This window comes from Neofelis nebulosa, chromosome 14 (assembly GCF_028018385.1).
Source record: "Neofelis nebulosa isolate mNeoNeb1 chromosome 14, mNeoNeb1.pri, whole genome shotgun sequence".
NCBI classification, from domain to species: Eukaryota; Metazoa; Chordata; class Mammalia; order Carnivora; family Felidae; genus Neofelis; species Neofelis nebulosa.
The window spans coordinates 67,736,923-67,758,064 of record NC_080795.1 but is presented as its reverse complement, the minus strand read 5'-3'; the positions used below and the strand labels follow the sequence as shown (position 1 = coordinate 67,758,064).

General features: G+C 48.6%; 1 protein-coding gene across 9 annotated transcripts in view; it reads left to right on the top strand.

The window, feature by feature from the left end:
• Positions 1 to 219: 219 nt before the first annotated feature.
• Positions 220 to 21,142, top strand: part of MTSS1 (MTSS I-BAR domain containing 1) — a 168,073-nt gene continuing 147,150 nt past the window's right edge. For 2 of the 9 annotated variants that reach the window (XM_058699015.1, XM_058699012.1), the window contains exon 1: positions 222 to 818. In XM_058699015.1, the coding sequence (XP_058554998.1) occupies positions 747 to 818 (72 nt within the window). In that variant the 5' untranslated portion in view covers positions 222 to 746. Of the gene's footprint in view, positions 819 to 21,142 lie in introns of all 9 variants that reach the window. The other 7 variants (XM_058699016.1, XM_058699017.1, XM_058699010.1 and 4 more) reach the window with 6 other exon arrangements.

Sequence of the window (21,142 nt, the reverse complement as noted above, 5' to 3'; positions counted from 1 at the left end):
TCCGTGCGTGCTCGGAGGAAGAAGCGGCTCCCGCGGGCGTGGGTTAGTCGCTGCACAGCCCGCCGGTTCCCCTCCGCTGCGGGCGCCCCACGCGCCTCCCGGCCACGCGCTCCTAGCCCCGCCCGCGTGCGGCGGACGCACGGCCGCGAGCGCGCGCCCTCCCCGCGCCCCCGCGGCGGACGCACGGCCACGAGCGCGCGTGCGCCCCTCCGAACGTCCCCGGGAGCCGCGCCAGAGCGAGCGCCGGGGCCGGGCGCGCAGGAGTGAAAAGGAGGCGGCGGCCGCGGCTGCGAGCAACAGATCCGGGAGCCGCGAGCAGACGCGTTCTGCTGTTGGTCGATTTTTTTTTTAACTTCAAAAATATTATTAAATTAGAAAATCTTGGATTTTTAAATGGCGCTGGCCCCGGGTCAGCGGGCGGTTTTCTTTGCTTCAAGATGGGCTTTGCCGTTTCCGTCGTGGGCACCAGTGGTGGCCTGATTGTCAGTCTTCTCCGGGCATTTTTAAGGCAAGGAGCCGAGCGCTGCATGTAGGCGAATCACGCTGCAGCGCGGTTTGGCTTTTAAAATTATTATTTGGGGCAGTGAACAGCCGATCTCGGGCACTTCGCCCTCTTTGCAGAAGAGGCTGCGAGTCGGAGGTGGGTCGCTCGGAGGGTGGAATTGTTCGCGGGTGAGCGAGCCCCGGCCCCGCGCACAGTCCAGGCGGCCCCGAGTGTGTGTCCTCACCCTGCCGGCGCCGGGAAAATGGAGGCTGTGATTGAGAAGGAATGCAGCGCGCTCGGAGGCCTCTTCCAGACCATCATCAGCGACATGAAGGTAGGACGCCGGGGGCGCGGCTGCGGTGCGGGCGGCCGCGCAGTGACCTCGCCGCGGAGCTTCGCCTCCGCCCCGGGCCGTCCGCCCGGCCCTTGCTTACGCGGTGGCCGCCGGCCACCTGCGGGAGCGCTCTGGCCGGGTGTCACCTGCTCACCCGCGGCGCCGCTCCGGGCACTGCTGGGTCACCGAGCTGGGCGGCTTCCCTGGGGGTGTCTGATGCCCCCTGCCCTCTCCACGCTTATTGTCCCAGGGGGCGGTAACATCTCGTTTCCCTGGGGGCGCAGGGCCCCGGCCCCAAGTTTTCCATTGTCTGTCGCTGGACCGAGCGTCTGCGACCCGCGGAGGATGGGTGCCTGGGCACACACCTGATTCCCCCGAGTACGGGGTGGGGGCACCTGGTGCGGTGGTGGGGAGGGGTATAGGGGCTCTGCCCGGCCGCGGGAACTAGCCCCCACCCCCCACCCGCGTCCCCGGCCGGATAGCTTTGCCTCTCCCTCCTGGGCTTTCAGGTTCACCCTGGTGGGGGGGGGGGTGCGGAATCTGAGCAAATTAGGTATTAATTAGGCTGTTCCACAGCTGGTGAGGGTATGCATGCCTTCCCTCAACCCTCCCCAGGGGCGCGAAGCAGAAGTTCCCAGAGTAGCCTTGCTGGGGACCTTCCTTCTGGCTGAGCCTCCTAGCCTGAAGGCAAGATTGGAGCCCCCTAAACAACTGTATTTTTGCCCCCTCCGCCCCCCAAACACAGACTCCCGGTTTTCTGTTGGAAGGATTGTGTAGATATTGTGTGTGTGTGTGTCTGTGTGTGTCGGTGTGCGCGCGCGCGGGCACGTGTGTGTGTATTGGGGGCGGGGAACAACACCCTGGCTTTTTCCTGCAAAGGGTGGGACTGGGGATAACCTGATCCTTGGATGTGGATTTTCTGGTGCATAGAGATAGACCAGGGCCCTGTGTTACTCATCCAAAGGAAATATAACCAGCCGTGCGAGCTGCCTGGAGGTGGGAATTGGGGGCGGTGGGGGGATTTTTTTTTTTCTTGTGTATTTAGGGAGCTTCTCTTTGGCTCTGGCCCAGCCCCAGTTTGCCTCAACAGATCCGGGGAGGTGGTGTTTAATTAAAAGCTCGGCTTCCAAAACGAGTAGGCAGGTTTGGAAGGCTGTGCAGCCGGTGGGTGTGGACAGCCCCTCTTCAGCCGCTGCCTGGGCGTCTGGAGGAGCTTCTGTCTGATGAAGTGTAAGGTTTGGAGAGGGTTTGGCCTGGGAGATGGACTTTGCAAAGGAATGCTCAGCTGTCATGGCCTGCTTCCCCTTTTTAGAACCAACTGCCATCTCCTCAAGGGTGAACTTTCCCAAGGTGCCTCCAACACAGTCTTGTCCATCCTTCTACAGAGGCAGGTTTTTTTTTTTTGTTTGCTTGTTTCTGGTTTTTGTTTTTTGTTTTTGTCAGAAATTGACATTCATGTAGCATTATCTTTCCCGAGACCCTGCTTGTCCAGGAATGCCTTTAATCCAGCCACTTGGAATTAGGTGGATTATTCCCTGTTCAAAGACAGCCTCTTTCATTCCCTTGCCCTCAATCCACATGGATTTATTGAAGTGCTCTTTTGAGACAAAGATTGGTGTCCCTGCCTTGGACTCTGGGGGGAGGGGGGGGGTCTTGTTAACTTAAATTCTATACGCCTTATAATCAAAGATTTAGTTTGAGGCACGTGTGTATTTTGATCACCAGGGGAAGAATTTGAGATGGGTTGGTAAAGCTGTGGGTGTTTTTTTTTTTTGGAGAAGAGAAATGCATGTTTCCTAGTCCTTCAGTAGTAACAAGGACCCAGTGACCTAAAAGTTCTGCCCACTGCAGTCCCAGCGTGTTCACATCTTGAGTTTTTTTCTCTCTTTGTTCCTTAATTCTTAATCTGTCCAGTCTTGGTTCTTTGTATTTATTGGCTTCAACCCTGAGCCATTCAAAAGGTAGCTCACCACGGGATGGGCCCCCTGTTTTCCACCTGCCTCCCATGGCTGCCTTTAGCATTCTGGCCAGAGGGATTTGTGGGTGCTAAGGTGGCATGCTTTTCCCTCTGCAAGATTCCAGTTAAAAATAAAGATTTAATGCCCCTTCAGGGCTGGATCTATAGTTTGTGGTTCCTGACTTTTTTCTCTTTGAATTTAGTAGGGTTTGTTCAGCATCCTGTGGGAAGGCATTTATTTTAAGGTTGTTTGTTTTGTTTTGGCAAAGATTGTAAAAGCAAGCTTGAGTTGAAGACTAAAACTTGCCTTGGGGTCTGCAGAATTCCAGACTTTTTGGGGAGTAGAGATAAGGAAAAAGAGAGGAGTTGACTTATTTCCAAGATTGTTTATGCATAAGATAATTGTTGGATATTTTCATGGAGTTTTCTTAAAAGACTTTATGGATAGGATGGGAGTGACATTTTAAAAAGGAATTAAAACATTTGGCCACATAGGATAAGCAACGTGTAGTATGCATAATGCTTGAAGTCACCAGCAATTAAAGTCAGTCTTTCATATCTGAAATCAGGTGGCTTTCTAATGACCTGTTTATCCTTGTTTTCCTCTTTTTTGAACTGCCATGATGGGTTTCTAATGTCTTTGGTCCCCTTTCTCTTTGCTTTGAAGGACAAGTGTATATGTTGGAAACCCATTTGGAATCCCATCTTGAGAAAATTTTTAGGTTATTTTCCCAGAAGGAATGTTACACTGGGGTGAGGAAAGGGTAAGGAATTTTTTTTTTTTTTTTTTAAGCAGCATTTGATTCTCCAAAATGTACAGCAACACAGGAAGGGAGTCAGTTTCCTCTTTGGAGGAGAGGAAAAAAAAAAACAACAACAACAAAAAATGGAATAATTTCAAGGCCTAACACCATATATCTTCTAAAACCAAAAAAACCCCTCAAGACATTGAGAAGCTAGAGAGGAAACTTTCTACTTTTTTCTAATGATCCTTCATCTGGCTAAATCCTCAGTGTTTTATCCTTTTCAGGGGAAGGGTGCGGAAGTAACCCTCACTCGTCTTCCATCGGGATCCAGCAGCAGCTGTTAAATAACTTATTGATTCCTTGACGAGAGGAAACCTTGTGTTTTTTTTCCTCCTGTCTTCCACCCCACTGTGGTGGTGGTCACTAATGATGGTGGTGTGCAAAATCGCTTACTGGCTGCCTTTCCGCCCGTCCACATAAATCAAGTTGTCTGATGTGAGCTGGTCCCAAAGGAAAGGGGAGATGAGATTCATGTGGCTGGAGGCAAGGGCTTGTTGCTCATACATCTGGGGGAACTATAGCATGGAAGTGACTGTATGGAAGGCCAGTTGACTGGCTTCTGATGCTTGACAACATTTAGGCATTAAAGAGGGCCTAGAATCTTTTTTGTAGTTTCTAGCCAAATGCCAAGAAAAACAGGCTACATACAACAAATAGCAGATATGAGCCATTACTTATTTATTGAGCTATAACTGACATTTGACATTATATTAGTTTAAGGTATACAGCATAGGGATTTGATGCTGTGGTAGTTAAATAAAAAAAGAAAATGGGGCGCCTGGGTGGCGCAGTCGGTTAAGCGTCCGACTTCAGCCAGGTCACAATCTCGCGGTCTGTGAGTTCGAGCCCCGCGTCAGGCTCTGGGCTGATGGCTCGGAGCCTGGAGCCTGTTTCCGATTCTGTGTCTCCCTCTCTCTCTGCCCCTCCCCCGTTCATGCTCTGTCTCTCTCTGTCCCAAAAATAAATAAAAAATGTTGAAAAAAAAAATTAAAAAAAAAAAGAAAAAAAATATATATATATTTCTTTTTTTTTTTTTTTTTTTTTTTTTTTTTTTAGGTAATTGAACCAGCCATAGAATTTGGTGGTGTTTCGGGTGCTTTTAAGACCAGGAGATTGGCCAAACTCGAGGGCAGGTCACTTTGTGGCTATCTTGCTTCTTTTAATAATTAACTTAGTTGTGTGTGTGTGTGTGTGTGTGTGTGTGTGTGTGTGTGTGTTTTAAAGTTGGATCCTAAAACCAAATATTTTCCTCAGCTTTGTTGCTCAAGAATCAGTATGTTGGGAGCTGAATTGGGCCTGGTGCAGGGAGAACTTTGTACGAGGTTCGAGAGTGTGTTGGGGGTTATGTAATGAGACTGGGGGGTGAAGAACACCCGACCACACCTTGAATTCCCTACCCTACGTCCCCCTGTGGACAGGGGTGTCCTGTTACCAGCACCTGCACCGAGCAGAATAGGGGCCTTGTTCAGTTCCTCTCCACTGCCCCCCACCTCTGTTTGTACCAGTATCCTCTCTCCTAGGTTCTGCCTTAAAATTAGAGCTGCGAAAGGAGCTTCTTGAATTCCATGGAAATCTTTTGTGGTTCGAAGGCATGACATGGTATTTTCCCTTACTTATCATAGATCAAGAATGCGGGTATTGGGTCCAGCACTGGATAATGATTTCAGGGTTGTTTCCCCCCACCCCGCCCTGCCGCTTTGGCTTCAGGGTTCCTGTCAGACAAGAGGCTCCCTTCCTTGGTGTTTATCGAGGGCCTGCTATGTGGAAGGCCTTTTGCTGGGCAGCGAGGAGCCAGAGAGCCACTGAGGCAGGTCCTTGGAGAGCAGCTTGTCCTGTGGGTCATGAGTAGATAACGTGAGTGTAATATGGTGGCCACGAAGGAAGGGCATCAGTCAGTCCTTGAAGGGCTTGCCTTTGACTCTTCCCCCAAAAAAATAAATAAATAAAAATATTTTCTCTAGGAAGACACTGAAAACCCAACCAAGGCCTCTAAGAGCAGCCAGGTGCTCTGAAGGGAGGCTGGCTTCCTTGTAAATGGTGACACACAAAAGCAGGACAAGCAAAACCCTTGTAAAGTACAGATGGGCCTCATGTTGGCTTTTCTCTTCACAAATGGCTGTGTTTGCCCAGGATTTTACAGCTTCCTCAGTTTGGGCCTGTGAGAGAAGGTGAAGTGAAGATATCATAAAATCTGCAGCAGGAAACCGCCCAGAATGGGTGGCTGTTCAAAGATTTAGGGCCTGTTCTATCTGGATCAATCTGTTTGGTTTTTTAGGTGCAGATCTCATCCAGATTTAGAAAGAAGTCTTGTTTGTTTGTTTGTTTTGGTTTTGGTTTTTTTTGGTCTTAGCTTGGATGTTTCTCTGGGAAAATCCCTTATACATCATATTTTGCCAAATTGTTTAGAACTTGTTACTTGATGCTGTGAACCTTTATGTTCTGAATTTCTGCAGTTAGCGATGCCCTGAACAAAGAGAGAAGGTCAATCCTAGGTCATGGTTTGAATGGAAGATGAGCTGGGTTTGAATTTTGCCCGGTTCAGCTATCAGCCAGTTCTTATGAGAGTAACTCATAATTCTGTAGTATTTATTGAGCATCAGCAAGGTTGCAAAGTTGATGCTATGATTCAGCAAGTAAAGATACAGAATTCCCAGTTAAATCTGAATTTCAGGGAAACAGTCAGCAACTTTTTAGTGGAAGTATGTCCTGTGCAAACTCTGTCTTCTCAGCTGCTGACTGACCTCTTGTACATTGAAATGCTCTTTTGCAGCCAGGGAAAGGGAAAAAGCTACAATGATATCTGTCAATATGGCCAGTTCATTTGAGGTTGTTAAAATGCTTGGAGGATGAAAAGGTTGAAACTATTGATCTATTAGATGCTTTATCTGTAATTTTCATCTAGGCTTTTCCAGTCTTCCCGGGGATGGGTGAGAGCTGGCAAGATTCCTTCTGCAGGAGACCGTTTAGGTGTTCAAATTGGGTATGGAAAAATGAGATCATACCAAGTTCACCATTACTTCTCGGAACTGCCTTCGGGACACTTTCCCCTGAAACCCACACCTCTGCAAAAACAAAGAAATACTTCTCCCCTAACCAAACAAAAGCCAAAGGCAGATTTAGCTGCCTAGGACATCAGACAAGAAGTATCTGGGGCTCCTTAGAGGGAACTGACGGATGCCTTAAGCAGTTTAACTCCGATTTGCAGATTGTACTGCTGATACGGCTTTATTAAGTAGCAAACCAGAGAGGCAAGTGGAGTAAATTAATTGGCTGAGCGTTGAGGAAGCCTGTTGTATTTGATTGCCCAGGTTCTCCCTTGAATTAGTTGGAGATTGCGGAAGGTTTCCTCTGAGTATCTGAAACACAGACACACACAACCCCCCCAAAAGCAAAACTAAACCCACCCAGCTTAGATTCCAGACCAGCCCACCCATTGGCAGTGTTTCCCTTCTCTTAGCCCAAGGAGGACCTTGGCATGGGGCTGTGTCGTCTCAGCTGCTTCCTTTTTTAAGATGCTCTCACACGCCACCTGGTACATGGTAGGTGCTGAGTGTTCGTTGCATATGGTGAACGTGGAGCAGGAAGGGACTTGTGAGAGGCTGCTATGTGCCAGGCATTGCGCTGAGTGCTTGGTGGGCATGGAGTCTTGCTATCCTCACATCAACCCCACTTTACAGATGGGAAAACTGAGGCTTGAAGAGAGGCAGTGACTTACCTAAGGCCATGGTGAGGTGGATTGGTCTTTAGACCTTGACTCATTTGATCCTAAAGCTGGAGCTCTTTAGAATGTGCTGAAGGTGGGGGGGTGGGGTGGGTTTATTGCTAGAGGACAGCATACGGAACACTTTCCTAGTACTACAGGAGGCTCGAGGAAGGAATCAGGGTCCTATCTCTGTGCCTCTAGCCCAGAGCCAACCTGGAGGTGTGAACTTGAGCTCAGATGGTGTGAGGACTGCTGTAGGGCCGGCCGCTCCCATCTGGCTGTCACTTTTGTGGAAGTCATTTAATTTATGATCTATTGATATGTTGTGGCTTCCTTCCCTCTCCCACTCACCAGTCTTCTCTAACAGACAACCTGGCATTCTCCTTTCCTCTTCTGAGTGTGCAGAGGGGAAAGAAGCCTTTGGGCCAGGCTCTGGCCTGTCACCCTTGGCTCCTGTCCTTGTCCTCATGCAAAGTGTCTGCAGTCTTCTTCTCCATAACTGGCCAGAGGGCCATGTTTATATGTCCAGGGAACCCATCGGTCCCTGAGACTGGACGACTATACAAGCCTGGCAATCCTTTCTAATTACAGGAGTTAAATAAGTTCACCCAAAGTTCAAATGAGGCCTCAAAAAGAACTCCTTACCTTGAACTCATTTTGTGTCCAGCCCTGGAACTTCCTTGTAAAAGAGCTTTCTGTATTTAATTATGTCCCGGTAGCCCTCTGGTTTGGTTCAGTCTGTAGAGCCATTTCAGGTCTGTGTTTGGAGAAGTTGATGGGATCGCCAAAAAAACTCCTTCCTGTGCTGATTCTTGGCATATACAGCCTTGGTCGTAGTTTCTAAGTGGTTTTTCTTTTCCTGTCTAGTTTAAGTGGGTGAAAAAAAAAAAAATCAATTGAGTGCCTTTGAGCTGTGTGTCTTTTTATTTGCTTTCTTCTCCTCGAAGAATTTGGGCAGCAGTAAAATCTGAGTTTGCTCAGCATCAGTGGCCTCCCGAGTCCTGGAGGTGGACGGCAGGCTTTGCCTGGAACTCCCTTCCCCCCCCCCCCCCCCCCCCCCCCCCCGCACAGGACGGGTCTCTAGGGGGCTGGAGTGGAGGATTGGGTCTGTCCAGAGAAGGAGGGTCTGGGCAGGTGTGCCCCTTTTGGTAGAATGGGCCTGGTTACAGGCATAAGAGGATCGGATTCCCTGCCAGCCTTACCACACTGATACCTGGACCCTATTTCCTGGAAGCTGTCATTCAGTGCTTCTGGGGTACATCTTGGACATTCAGTTTTTTTTGTAAAGTACCCCCAGGTAATTCTAATGTGTAGTCAGGCTTGAGAACCACTGAGTTACAAACAGTTTCAGCATCCTTAAAAGTATTTTTCTCAACCTTACCGAAGTCTGAGTAAAAGCATGTTTAGATGTTTGCACAACAACGTGAATATACTTAACGCTATTGAACTGGACACTTAAGAGTGGCCAAGAGGGTAGATTGTATGTTATATGTATTTTTCCATGATTAAAAATAAAAATAGGGGCACCTGGGTGGTTCAGTTGGATAAGCTTCTGACTTCGGCTCAGGTTATGATCTCACAGTTTGTGGGTTCGAGCCCCACGTCGGGCTCTGTGCTGACAGCTCAGAGCTTGGATCCTGCTTCAGATTCTGTGTCTCCCTCTCTCTCTGCCCCTCTCCCGCTTGCGCCTTGGCTGTCTCTCAAAAGTAAGTAAACATTAAAAAAATAATAAAATAAAAAAACAAAAATTTATGGTGAAACAACATTAAAGTGAATAATGGAAATAGAAAAATAGAAAAAGCATCTTTAGCATTCTTAACAATTTTAAATATACAGTAGCCCTGTCCAAAATAATTTTCTTTTTTTAAAAAAATGTTTAGGCAGAGAGAGAGAGGGACAGAGGATCCAAAGTGTGCTCTGTGCTGACAGCAGAGAGCCTGATGTGGGGCTCGAACTCATGAACTGTGAGATCATGACTTGAGCCAAAGTTGGATGCTTAACCGACTGAGCCACCCAGGTGCCCCTCCAGTATGATTTTCTACAATAATGGAAATTGTCAAATGTTAGCCAGTAGCACATCTGACTATTTAGCACTTGAAGTATGGCTACTGTGACCTAGGAACTGATTTTTAAGTTTTACTCAGTTTCAATTTTTTAAAAATGCCCTATGTGGCTAACAACTACCATATTGGACAGTACAGATCTGTATATAACATACCATCTAAGTAAAAATAGTGAGCTTCCTGCACACCTCTGTTTCCTTCTGGCTCCTTCATTGTCTCTGAAGCCCTCCTGAAGAAATTCTAGAGCTACTGTTGACCTTAGAGTGAAAGAGATCTGGTTTTCACTCCTGTGGGCAATTTGCTTAATCTCTCAGCCTCCTTTTCCTCTTCTGTAAATGGGTCTAAGAAAGTACCCACCTTAGACAACTCTGAAATGAGACCTTGCTTGTGAAGCACTCCACACTGTGCCCTGTGTGCTGGCCCTCGAATGTTCACGGCTGTTACTCTCCAGCTTACAGATGTGAAAATGGACATTCCCAAACTCTTTAAATCAGTATAGTAATTCTCTCTACCTCACTTCTTAGGGCAAATGCTACCCCACCCTTGACCTGGCTGTTATTTAGAATTTGCAGTGAAGTTGCAAGAGATGGAGTTTTTTGTTTTGTTTTTTTTTCATGCTAAGTAAATGACTCCTGAGTTCATTTATAACCTCATCTGCCTCAGCTGAGCCTATTTGCAGTTCTCTATTTGCAAACTCACTGTATATCAAGGGAGAGGAGAGCTGGGTGCCTGGCTGAGGTCCTCAGGGCATTTAATGCTTATATTAAAAAAAAAAAAAGTGTTGGCTGAGATGTGATATTAAGGGGAGAGGAGTTGCTTCATAAGGCCCATCTTTTTCTGTCTTCATTGTTTGAATTCTCCCTTCTTTTTCTGGAATGACCACCCGAAAAGTGGCCTCATTTGCCTCTAGCCTGCCCTGTAGCAGCAGCTTTGCACTGATCTTCTGTTCCTTTCTAGAACTTGGCCATATTGGGGTTCTTCCTACTTGCTGAATGGGGCTCACCTGCCTTAGCCTGGATTCAAGGACGCCTGCAGTTTGGCCCTAGCCCAGTGCTCTGCTGCAGGGCGAGTGCTCCCCATCCCGGAGTCCCTGGCTTCTTGGAGCACATCCCATGCCTCTCACGCTTGCCGTTTGTCCTGCTTGGACAGTGCAATGCAGACTCTCTCTATTGTTGTCTGTTGAAATCTTTCTCATCCTTCAAGGCCCCACTACAAAGTTATCTCCTTTCTGGGCCCTCTTTTTTCCACCAAGCCAGATAGCCTTAGGCATTCTTCACATTCTGTGTTGATTCCATCTAGTATTTGTGGCATTCTACCTTAAGCGGTTGCCCTTGGGCTTTGAAGCCTGGCTCTGCCACTTTGTAGCTCAATTACTCTGGGCAAGTTGCTCAACCTCCCTGAGACTTGATTTTCGTATCTGTGCAATGGGGGAAATAATACTTCCCTCTTAAAGTTTTAGAGGTTTACATGAGAAAGTATATAGAAAGGGCATAGCATGAAATAAATGCTAAACAAAATGCTCTTGTGTAGCTCTTGTCTGAGCTACCCTGGTAGTTTCTAGTGGAGTATCCTGCCCATAACAGGATGAGATGTTTCAGAAAATCCAAGAAACCTGTATCTCCACTTTGATGTGCAATAGAGACAATATATGCTTTTCAATTCTCAACATAACGAGTAATTTGAGAGAACTCGGTACATGTATTCAACAGATATCATGATGTGGCTGTTATGTGCCAGGCGCTGCTGGGGGCAGAGATACACCTGTGAACAAGACAGATAAAGTCCTTGCCCTAAAGTTGTTTTGTCTAGAAGAGGAGCAGACAAACAGCAGGATCTTGGGGAGGGCCTCTGATTTTCATTTGGAGCCAGAGGACAGGGTCAGGGAAGGCTTTGGTACAAGTGACACCTAAACTGAGAACTATGTTTTATTTTGCTATTTAATAAGCCTTTATGTGGCACAACCAGGCACTATTCTAGTGCTTTACAGATAGACTCTTACTCCTCCCAGCAACCCAGGTACTTCCTGTATATCCACAGTGATGTAGTTACTGCTATAACTCCCATTTTACAGATGGAGAAAGTGAGGTGCAGAGAGGTTAAACCGTTTGCCCACCTCATACAGCTAGGGTGAGGTAAGGCTGGGATTTGAACCCATGCAGTCCCAGGGTCTGTGCTCGTCTACCACCGTGGGCTCTCACAGCATGGTGTTTGAGAATTTCCTTTTCAGATTCTGTAATGGGTGTGTTTCATTGATGTCTTTGTTGATTGTCCTATCTATACCTTTAGGACTCACGATGAACCAGATGAAGCATAACCATCTAGGCTCTTCTCTGAAGTGCTTCAAGGAGCTCCAGGGGCCTCTCTCTATTTAAAGCAGAGTTTGACCCAGCCAACGTGATATTGTTGGGTGGTTGACTCACCCCATGGGTGCCTCTGATTTGTCAGTAGACGGAAGTAGGTGGGGGGCAGGCAGGGTGTGAGACCTAAGGCTCTGATGCAGCCGTCGAAGGTGACAACCACAGGACACACGTTTGTTCTACTGAGGAACCCCCCTCCATCGGGGTCGTCCCAGTAACGGCTCTGCACCCCACATGACTGAGTGCAAAACAGGAAGGGGGGATATTTGCAGTAGGAGGCTGGAAATGCTTCGAGATTAGTTTCCAGGGAGACCTCAGCTTCACTTCTGAGGCCTGGCTTGCTTGAGCCCGGCTCCTGCAGCTGAGCACGGAGTCATTAAGGAAGTCTTTGAGTTTGGTTTAATGGTTGTGCTTTGTTTTGAAGTGATTGTTTACTGAACCTTCAAAGCCAGCTCTCCAGCAGGATGTGATCTCGGGCCTGAATAATTGGATGAGGCACCCCAATAGGAAGCAAGTAGCGGGGAGCAGAGCCAGGAGTAGCTAGCTGGTGGCCAAGCCTTTGGCATCTGAGCACTCCGAGGCTCCGCAAACTGCTGCTGGAGGGACTGAGGTCGTCTTGCAGCCAGGAGTCGACCTGAAGCAAGGGTCCCTTGGAACCTGGCCTCTTTGATGTTGTGCTGGCCTTAATTAGGGACACCCTAATTAAGTCACTAAGGAGGAAGCTTATTTCTAAAAAAAAAAAAAAAAAAAAATTAGCAAATGTTTTGAGAGCATTTCATGAGGGATTACTTCTCAAAGATTATGCAAGCAATATAGTTAATGGAAGAAAAACTAAGAAATTTCAGTTAAGTAAAAAATAGAACTCGCCCATAACCACTTGATTACAAAGTGGGTTATGTACGCATGTTTTAGACAAAGGTTCACGTGGCCTACGCTGTGCCAGAAATTTCTTTTTTCACTTAGCTTTGCACTTACGCTGTCTTTCCGTGTATGTAATTATGAGCCATGCCAGTTTTAATGTTGTGTGGTGTTCCACTGTTTTGTTTGTGTAACAGTTGATTTATTCAATTGACCTGTATCTGAGGGCTGACTGTATGCCAAGTTCTGTGTTAAGTGCTGGGGACACAGCAGTAAATAACATGGACACAAGTCCCTGTCTCTTGGACATTCTAGGGGAGTGGGGACAGACAAACTGAATAAGTTAGTTCTTTTGTATATTAGAATGGGGAAATATAGAGCAGGGGCGATGTTGTTGTTTTTATTTTTAAAAAAAATTTTTTTTTCAACGTTTTTTATTTATTTTTGGGACAGAGAGAGACAGAGCATGAACGGGGGAGGGGCAGAGAGAGAGGGAGACACAGAATCGGAAGCAGGCTCCAGGCTCCGAGCCATCGGCCCAGAGCCTGACGCGGGGCTCGAACTCACGGACCGCGAGATCGTGACCTGGCTGAAGTCGGACGCTTAACCGACTGCGCCACCCAGGCGCCCCGATGTTGTTGTTGTTGTTTTTTTTTTTTTTTTTTAATTTTTTTTTTCAACGTTTTTTATTTATTTTTGGGACAGAGAGAGACAGAGCATGAACGGGGGAGGGGCAGAGAGAGAGGGAGACACAGAATCGGAAGCAGGCTCCAGGCTCCGAGCCATCGGCCCAGAGCCTGACGCGGGGCTCGAACTCACGGACCGCGAGATCGTGACCTGGCTGAAGTCGGACGCTTAACCGACTGCGCCACCCAGGCGCCCCTGTTGTTTTTAAATAAGGTGGCTAGGGAAGGTCTCACGGAAAAGGTGACCTTAGAGCAACACCGTATGATGTATGTGGATATCCGAGGAAGAATGTTCCAGGTCAGGGGGAGAGTGTGCAAAGACTTTGAGATGGGTGCCAGTTCCATGTGTTCCGTAGGGATTCGTGTTTAGGCTGTGCCCGGTTTTTCACTAATTATAAGCAACACTGCAGTGAGTATATCCTTGAAGCTAGACGTTGATTGACATTGACAGTTTCCCCTGAAGGATTTAGCCTGGGTCAAAGGTATGTACTTTTCAAGGCTTTTCAAACGCATTGCCCAATGCCTTTCAGAAAGCGCATATCAGTTCACATTCCCATGTGTGGGTGCTCATCACCAGGGATTATTTCTCAAGGAGCTAGACTTGAATATTGGGACTGAGAAATTGCTGAGGCCATAGCTTGCAAGGCCTCAGAGGCACTGGGCATCTTATCTGGGGTGGTGATTCTCAAATCTTGCTGTGTGTGATTGTAGTGAGAAAGTAGGAATCTCCCCTGAGGAATGTGTTAAATGCAGGTGTCTGGGCCCCCTCCCCAGAGATTTTGGTTCTGTAGCCCCGGGTGGGGCTCAGACATCTGTAGTTTCAGCAAACATTCCTGGTGAGTCTCTGGTAGGTTGTGATTATACCAGTGGGGGGTGGTTCATGGGCCACCCTGAGCTACCTGCCAAGAGCCTCCTGTGCCACCCATGAAGCTCTCCTGCTCCCCTCTCCCGTGCCCCCAAATTACACGTCCCTGGAAAGTGTTCCAGGTGACCAAAATGATGCCCAAGCCTAAATGTAGCATGATCTCCCGTATTTCCTTTCCTTTGTTGTTTCTCTTTTTAAAAGTTCGTGTATTTGTTTTGCGAGAAAGAGAGAGCAGGGGAGGAGCAGCTAGAGAGGGAGAGAGAGAATCCCAAGCGGGCTCTGTTGTCATCGCAGAGCCCAAAATGGGGCTCTATCTCATGAACTGCAAGATCATGACCTGAGCTGAAATCAAGAGTGGGGCGCTTAACCGACTGAGCCACCCAGGCGCCCCCTTTGCTAATTGTTTCTTTTGCAGGGAAAATTTTCTCCCTTCTTTATTTCCTTCCTCTTTGCCAGGGAAACTCCCCTTTGTCCTTAAAGACCTAGGTGAGGCATTACCCACCTCTGGAAGCTTGCATCAACCCCACCTCCTAGTGCTTTATATTTGGAGTATTGTGCCCTCTGACTGGTGGCTCACACATCAGCGTTCCTACTAGCTAGAGCTCCTCAACGCTTTGATTCTTAATCTCTGTGTGGCCTGTACCCCACTCTGTGCCTGTGCATAGTAGGTGCTCATTAAATGTCCGAGTCAGGGTGGCTGGCATTGTACGTTGACTCCTGAAAATAGCAGTCACTGGGATTTATTGAGTTCTAAGTGCTGGTCACCATTCTAAGCACTTGCATTATTTCCCTTATCCTCATTGCTTTCCTTGGAGGTGGGGACTAGCATGGGCATCGTTTACAGATGAAGACAGGGCAGTTCCACGTGACTAAGTAACCTAGGTCACCCAGTGAGTAGATCTGAAATCTTGCAGTCTGACTCTAGAGCCATGCTCTTTTTAAAAAAAAAAAAATTTTTTTTTAAATGTTTCTTTATTTAGAGGGAGAGAGAGCAGGGGAGGGGGAGAGAGAGAGAAAGAATCCCAAGCAGGCTCCACACTGCTAGCACAGAGCCCCCTCGCAGGGCTCAGGCTCCCGAATCGTGAAAATCATGAGCTGAGCTGAAATCGAGTCGGACACCTAACTGACTGAGCCACCCAGGCGCCCTTCTCGCGCCATGCTCTCCACCGCTACGTCACACTGGTCCTTTCAGACGCTGGAGTCTGGCTGCCCATCAGGGCACTTACCCAGGTGAGGAGGAGGGCGTGCAGTGGAAAGACTACAAAGAGGGTGGTGGGTGTAGACGTATCAGGGTTACTGCCTTTTTTGGTGACCCCCCCCCCCCGCCCCCCCGCCGGCTGTCATTCCTAGCAGCCTGGGGTGGGGTTTGGGGGTTGTGGGGGAGGCACCGTTTGGTGGAAGGTGGCAGAGCACAGGAAGTGTGCAGAGTCGTGAGGCCACTGCTCCCCGGGGTGGACCTGACAAGTCACAGAATCGGGTTTGGGATTGGGTGGAGGCAAGTCTGAGAGGGCACTTCCAGGGAGAAATGGGTGAGGACAGGTACGCAAACAGGAAATAATGGTGACGACGCTTAAACATTTGATAGGGTGTGCAGGTCACCAAGTATTTTGTTCACTATTTCATGTGGACATTTATACACGGGAAAAACAGATGGAAGAGAAGCTTTGCACTCTACCTAGTGGGACAGAGGTTGGGGGGGTAGACGTACATGTATTATTTTGGGGAGGCGTAGATGTAAGCACTTGGGTGAGAGCCTCCGGCCCCCGTGCGAGGTGGTTAGATCTTGAGTTCACAAGTGTCCGGTTGTGGAGAAGGAGTAAGTTTTAGGTGAATATGTGAAACGGTTGCATTTTATTTCATTTTATTTCATCTATTTATTTTGCGAGAGAGTGTGCATGTGAGCAGGGTAGGGGCACAGAGAGTGGGAGAGCGAGAATCCCAAGCAGCCTCTGCACCATTAGCAGAGAGCCCGATGGGGGGCTTAAACTCATGAACTGGGAAATCATGACCCGACCCGAGACAGAGAGTCTTGACTAGATGCTTAACCGACTGAACCCCCCCCCCCCCCCCCGGTGCCCCTGGAACAATGGCATTTTAAAAAGAACTGGGCAGGGGCACGTGGGTGGCTCAGTCAGTTGAACATCTGACTTCAGCTCAGGTCATGATCTCGCAGTCCGTGAGCTCGAGCCCCGCGTCGGACTCTGTGCTGACAGCTCGGGGCCTGGAGCCTGCTTCGGATTCTGTGTCTCCCTCTCTCTGCCCCTCCCCTGCTCATGCTCTGTCTCTCTCTCTCAAAAATAAGTAAATATAAAACTCTTTTTGAAAACAGCTGGGCAGGGGCGCCTGGGTGGCTCAGTCGGTTAAGCGGCCGACTTCAGCTCAGGTCACGATCTCGCGGTCTGTGAGTTCGAGCCCCGCATCGGGTCCCTGTGCTGACAGCTCAGAGCCCGGAGCCTGTTTCGGATTCTGTGTCTCCCTCTCTCTGACCCTCCCCCATTCATGCTCTGTCTCTCTCTGTCTCAAAAATAAATAAACGTTAAAAAAAAAAAAATTTAAAAACAACTGGGCAAACTTAGGAGCACTTCACGATACAAACTGGGTGCGAGGGCAGACCTTTCCCTGACCTTGGGCCGATTACTTAACCTCTGTGCTTTATTTTCCTGTGGAAAAGGAAAAGTGTTAAATGCCTGTCTGCCAAGTGCCCACACAGGGCTGTCTTGAGAGCCCTTTATACTCTCTCAAGTACTGTGTAAATGTGAGATGGGGTTCTTAATGATGATCATGAAATAAATTTGGACTCCTAGGCGGCCTTAGGTGTCTATCTGAAATAGTAAAGGCAATATGGCGGTACAGATTGGGGGGATAAATTTGGGGAATAGGAAGGGAGAGGAGAGGGGTTCACGCATCGATTTTGCAAAAGTTAAATAATAGGACTGGAAGCCTAGTTGCAGTTCCAGAACAACCCAGGGGTGCCCAGAGTGGCTTTGTCACCTTATGGCCGCCACCGTCCAGCACACCTTTCTGCATCTGCCCTGTCTAGTACCGAAGCCACTAGCCCCATGCGGCTGTGGAACACTTGAGTGAGGAGCTGAATTGTACGTTTTATGTAACTGCAATGAATTTAAAGTTCCATCCAGGTGGCTAGTGGCTCTTCTATTGGAAGGCTCAGGATAGACAAAGGAATGCCTCTTGGTAGAAAATGTAAAAAACCAATCATACTTTGAAGATACAGTTGACCTGTTTGTTTGGTTCTTCTTTTATTCCCGGTGGAGACCTACCCGTGTGTCAGAAAACGGGCATTCTGGGCATGGAACCTCCTAGCGCTGGAGGAAGAAGACGCTGATGTCCTTGACTTAAGCAGGGTGTTATGGTTACAAATGGAGAAGTTTGTGAGGGGAGGTTGGGTGGAGGAAGCCCCTTTTGTGGTTAAATCTTCCTTTTCACAGGCGTGTTTATTGTTGGTGAGCTCGGGCAAGTGGGTGAGGGTGGGCGTGTGAGGAAGTAACCATTGATTATCCCCAAGGCTGTCATCCACTTGATGGACAGGGATAATTAGTGGATTAGGCAAGCCCCAATCAGAGAATAAAAGCCCAGGAATGGTTTTTGTGATGGATGGGCTTCCACAGTGCATTTCTTCTGAGGATCTCGGGGGCCCTCCCTCTTGCAGAATGGGGTGGGGAAGGGTGGTCTGGGGGACAAAGCTGTGACAGACAGTCAGGGGCCCTGTCCTTCATCCTTCACACCCACTTCTGGAAGCTGCAGATTCCTGCCCCCTGCTTGTAGAAGCCTGGGGTCCAGAGGCACTCCTGCTCAGGTCAGAAGCTTCTTCTGGAAGCTTTGCTTTTCATTTCCCTGAAGGCTGAGCTCAACAAGGGCTGACCTAGAAGGGGAGGAGGAGGGATGCTGTGGGCTGCACTGCTCAAGCTCATTCTGAGGAGGTTCCTGCAGACCTGCCCCGAGGACCTGGTGGCTGGGGAGGTGACAGCATCAGACTTTAGAGGTGCCCCAGACAGGTTCTCTGATCTGGCAGAAGCAGATCAGTCCCGGCATCCATAGAAAACCGGAAGATGTGATCAAGTTATCCGTCATCATACCACTAATGACAGCACCCGTGACCATTTCTGGTTCATTCCTATCAGACCTTTTCCAACACAAAGGGCTTTTCTTTGTTTTGTGTCTTTGTGTTGTTTTTTTCCCCCCCAAGTTCTCGAGGATCATGACCATTTCTAGGGTGACATTATAGCTCCCCTGGAACATTTGCAGTTGTAATTGGGAGCTGTGTGTTGGGGGAGGCCTTGCACCTCACTTTGCGGACCAGGCAGGACCCAGCCTGCCTACTGAGTGGCTTTCTGCAGGCCTGGGCTGGGCAGCCGGTTCTGTTCAGCACACTTCCCAGAATCAGGGTAGCACTTGGGTCACGACGTCAGTCCTCAGCTGCAAAATCACAGCATCTGCTTCTCAGATTGTTGTGAGCGTGTAATAGAGTGTATATCCAGCTGTGTTCTTCTGTGTGGTCTGTGGACCAGCAGCCTCAGCATCACTCAGGTTAAACATGCAACATCCAGGCCCACCTCACACCAAGAGAATCAGAACTTGTGTTTTTGCAAGATCCCCAGGTGGTAGAAACAATGTATGTGAAAGTTAGAGAAACGCTGATATGTGTGCCTGGCACCAAGCAACCCTTTAGAAAACGGTGATGCTTAATGATGATGATGGTGATATTGACGTCATCAGGATGAAAAGTGGGGCTTGGGTGGGGGGGTTCCCTGTCCGGTGGTGTGCCCAAGACTTGAGTCCTCAGGATCATGACCACTGGCGAGCCAGCCTCCATCTGCAACCTTTGGACAGGACAGAGGCCTTTGAGCTGGAACCCTACTCCCTATAGCCTGCACCCTGCTCCTCCAATTACTGTTCTATGTTCATCTAAGCTGAATGCTTCCTCCTTGTGAGAGTCTTCTCCAGCTCTGGCTCCTCTCAGATCACCCCTTCTCTGACCACGGCTCCCGGCTCCTCTGTGTTCCCTGTGTGGCAGCGTGGGTGTCTGATTCGCTCAGCTGTCCCCTGAGGTTCTGCTGTCGCAGCAGGCTGGGCTGGGAGAGGCAGTTGCTGCATTATTTATGGGGCATCGTTAACCAGCCGCACTGATGAGTTACACACAGTTTATTTTTCTGCTTCGTGTGTGGGATGCCATCCTGGGCCTCTGTTTAATACAGAACAAAACAAAGCAAAACAGAACCCCAAGCCAAAACAGCCACGGGCTGAGCCCTGCGCCCTGCATTAGGCGAGTGGCCTGTCCAGCCTTCTGGCTGTGGGGAGAGTGGAGGAAGGGGGGAGAAGAGGAGAGGGACCCAGGTGTGTTCCCAGAGTTCAACTTTGAGGGAGGGAGGGGTGGGTAAGCTGGCTCGCATATTTGTTTAAGTGGCCACAAAACTCTCAGGGAAGTTGACAGATTGGGCGGGACTTTTTTTTCAGAAGTAAGAAAATGACTTCAGTTTCCTCCCCACTCCCTAAGGGACCAGGCTGCTGTTAGGTATGTGACCTGTTAGGTTCTCTGGTCACCTAGGTGGTGTGGGATTTATGTCCCTCACCATCTGCCTGGAATTCTGCTCTCTTCTTTGTGGTTGAACTCTGACCTTGCCCTTGAAGGCTGCTCATGGTCACCTTGTCCATCCTGCCCAGGTCCTGCCAGTCCCCAGCATGAGTGCATCACTCCAGTGTCCCTTGGCGAGAGCCCCCATGTGTCATCTCTGCTTCCCTGTCTGTGTGCCAGCCGTTGCTCTTACTAGAAACCTTTTCCTTCCTCCCTCTGTTTCTCTGTCCTGGAGCCCACAGTGTGGTGGGGGAGACTCGGGCTCACAGATGGTGAGTTGCATGATGTGGGGGAAGCAGGTGCATATGAGAATGCTGTGGAAGAGGTGACATTTGAGCTACGTGGTGATGGTGGAATAGGGGTTTTCAAGATTGTTGCATCCCTTGGAGGTCGGAAGAGAGAAGAGCCGCCCTTGGTGCTGTGTGTGGTGTGGGGAGCATGGTGGACGCCCCACATGGCGGATGCAGGGGTGGGGCCCTGTAGCCGGTCTTCAGGGAAGCCCCACCTCTCTTGCTGTAGGAGGGGGGCAGTCTTGCAGCTTGATTAAAGGAGTGTCCTCTACATGTTTGTAAGCAGGCTCGTTTTCTCTTCCCGTTTCTATAATAGGGGACTTTCCCTTTTTCAGAATCCAGTGTGGTCTAAGGTCTATTTTCAACAAATTGCCAGGGGTTCAAAACCTACCCTCCTCTCCAAAGAAAGTCAAGTGGTTCCAGGGAGAGGAGAGTCACATTCCAGTTGCCTGTCACTTTGGACTTGGCAGAACCCGGGTGCCCGGTGGGAGTCTCATTTGCTTTGATTTTGGTCTGTCTGGAAAGTTGTGAAACTTTTATGTGTTCTCTGGTGAGCCCCACGGTGGGGTCTGTGTGAAGACTTTTTCACAGCCCCGGAAATGCATTCCTAGGGACCTCAAATGTGACCTGAGCCAGGTCAGAACCAGAAGCCTCAGAGGGGAGCTTTCTGGGACTTCTTGGTGGGTGGTGCAGGTCAGAAAATCGAGGACTGTGTTGGAATTGCTTTCTAAAAGGGTTCTCAGTGGATACTGCATCTTGATCTGCAGATTTCTTTTGAAATTTGCGCATTCTCGCTTTGGCTCAGTCTTAGAGTCTAGAAAAAGCCAGAGCTTTTTCTCCGTTACCTTTAACGCTTTGTTCAAATTTCTTCTCTCTCCTGTCTCACTTCCTCCAAGATTGTGATTTTAGTAGTAAAACTACTTTTAGGTGGGTAGAAACTTTTTTCTACCTTGAAAGAAACTTAAAAAAACAACCCAGATCTCGAACAATCCAACATCACTTTGCCTTTACCTTTTAATAACATTTACACACTTTTTAAAAAAAAAATTCTCAATAAGGAGGCTTTTTGTCTTCTGTTCTTAGAAGTTCTTTTCTTTTCCTTTTCCTTTTTTTTTTTTTTTTAGAATCCATTAAATTATATATTGCCTA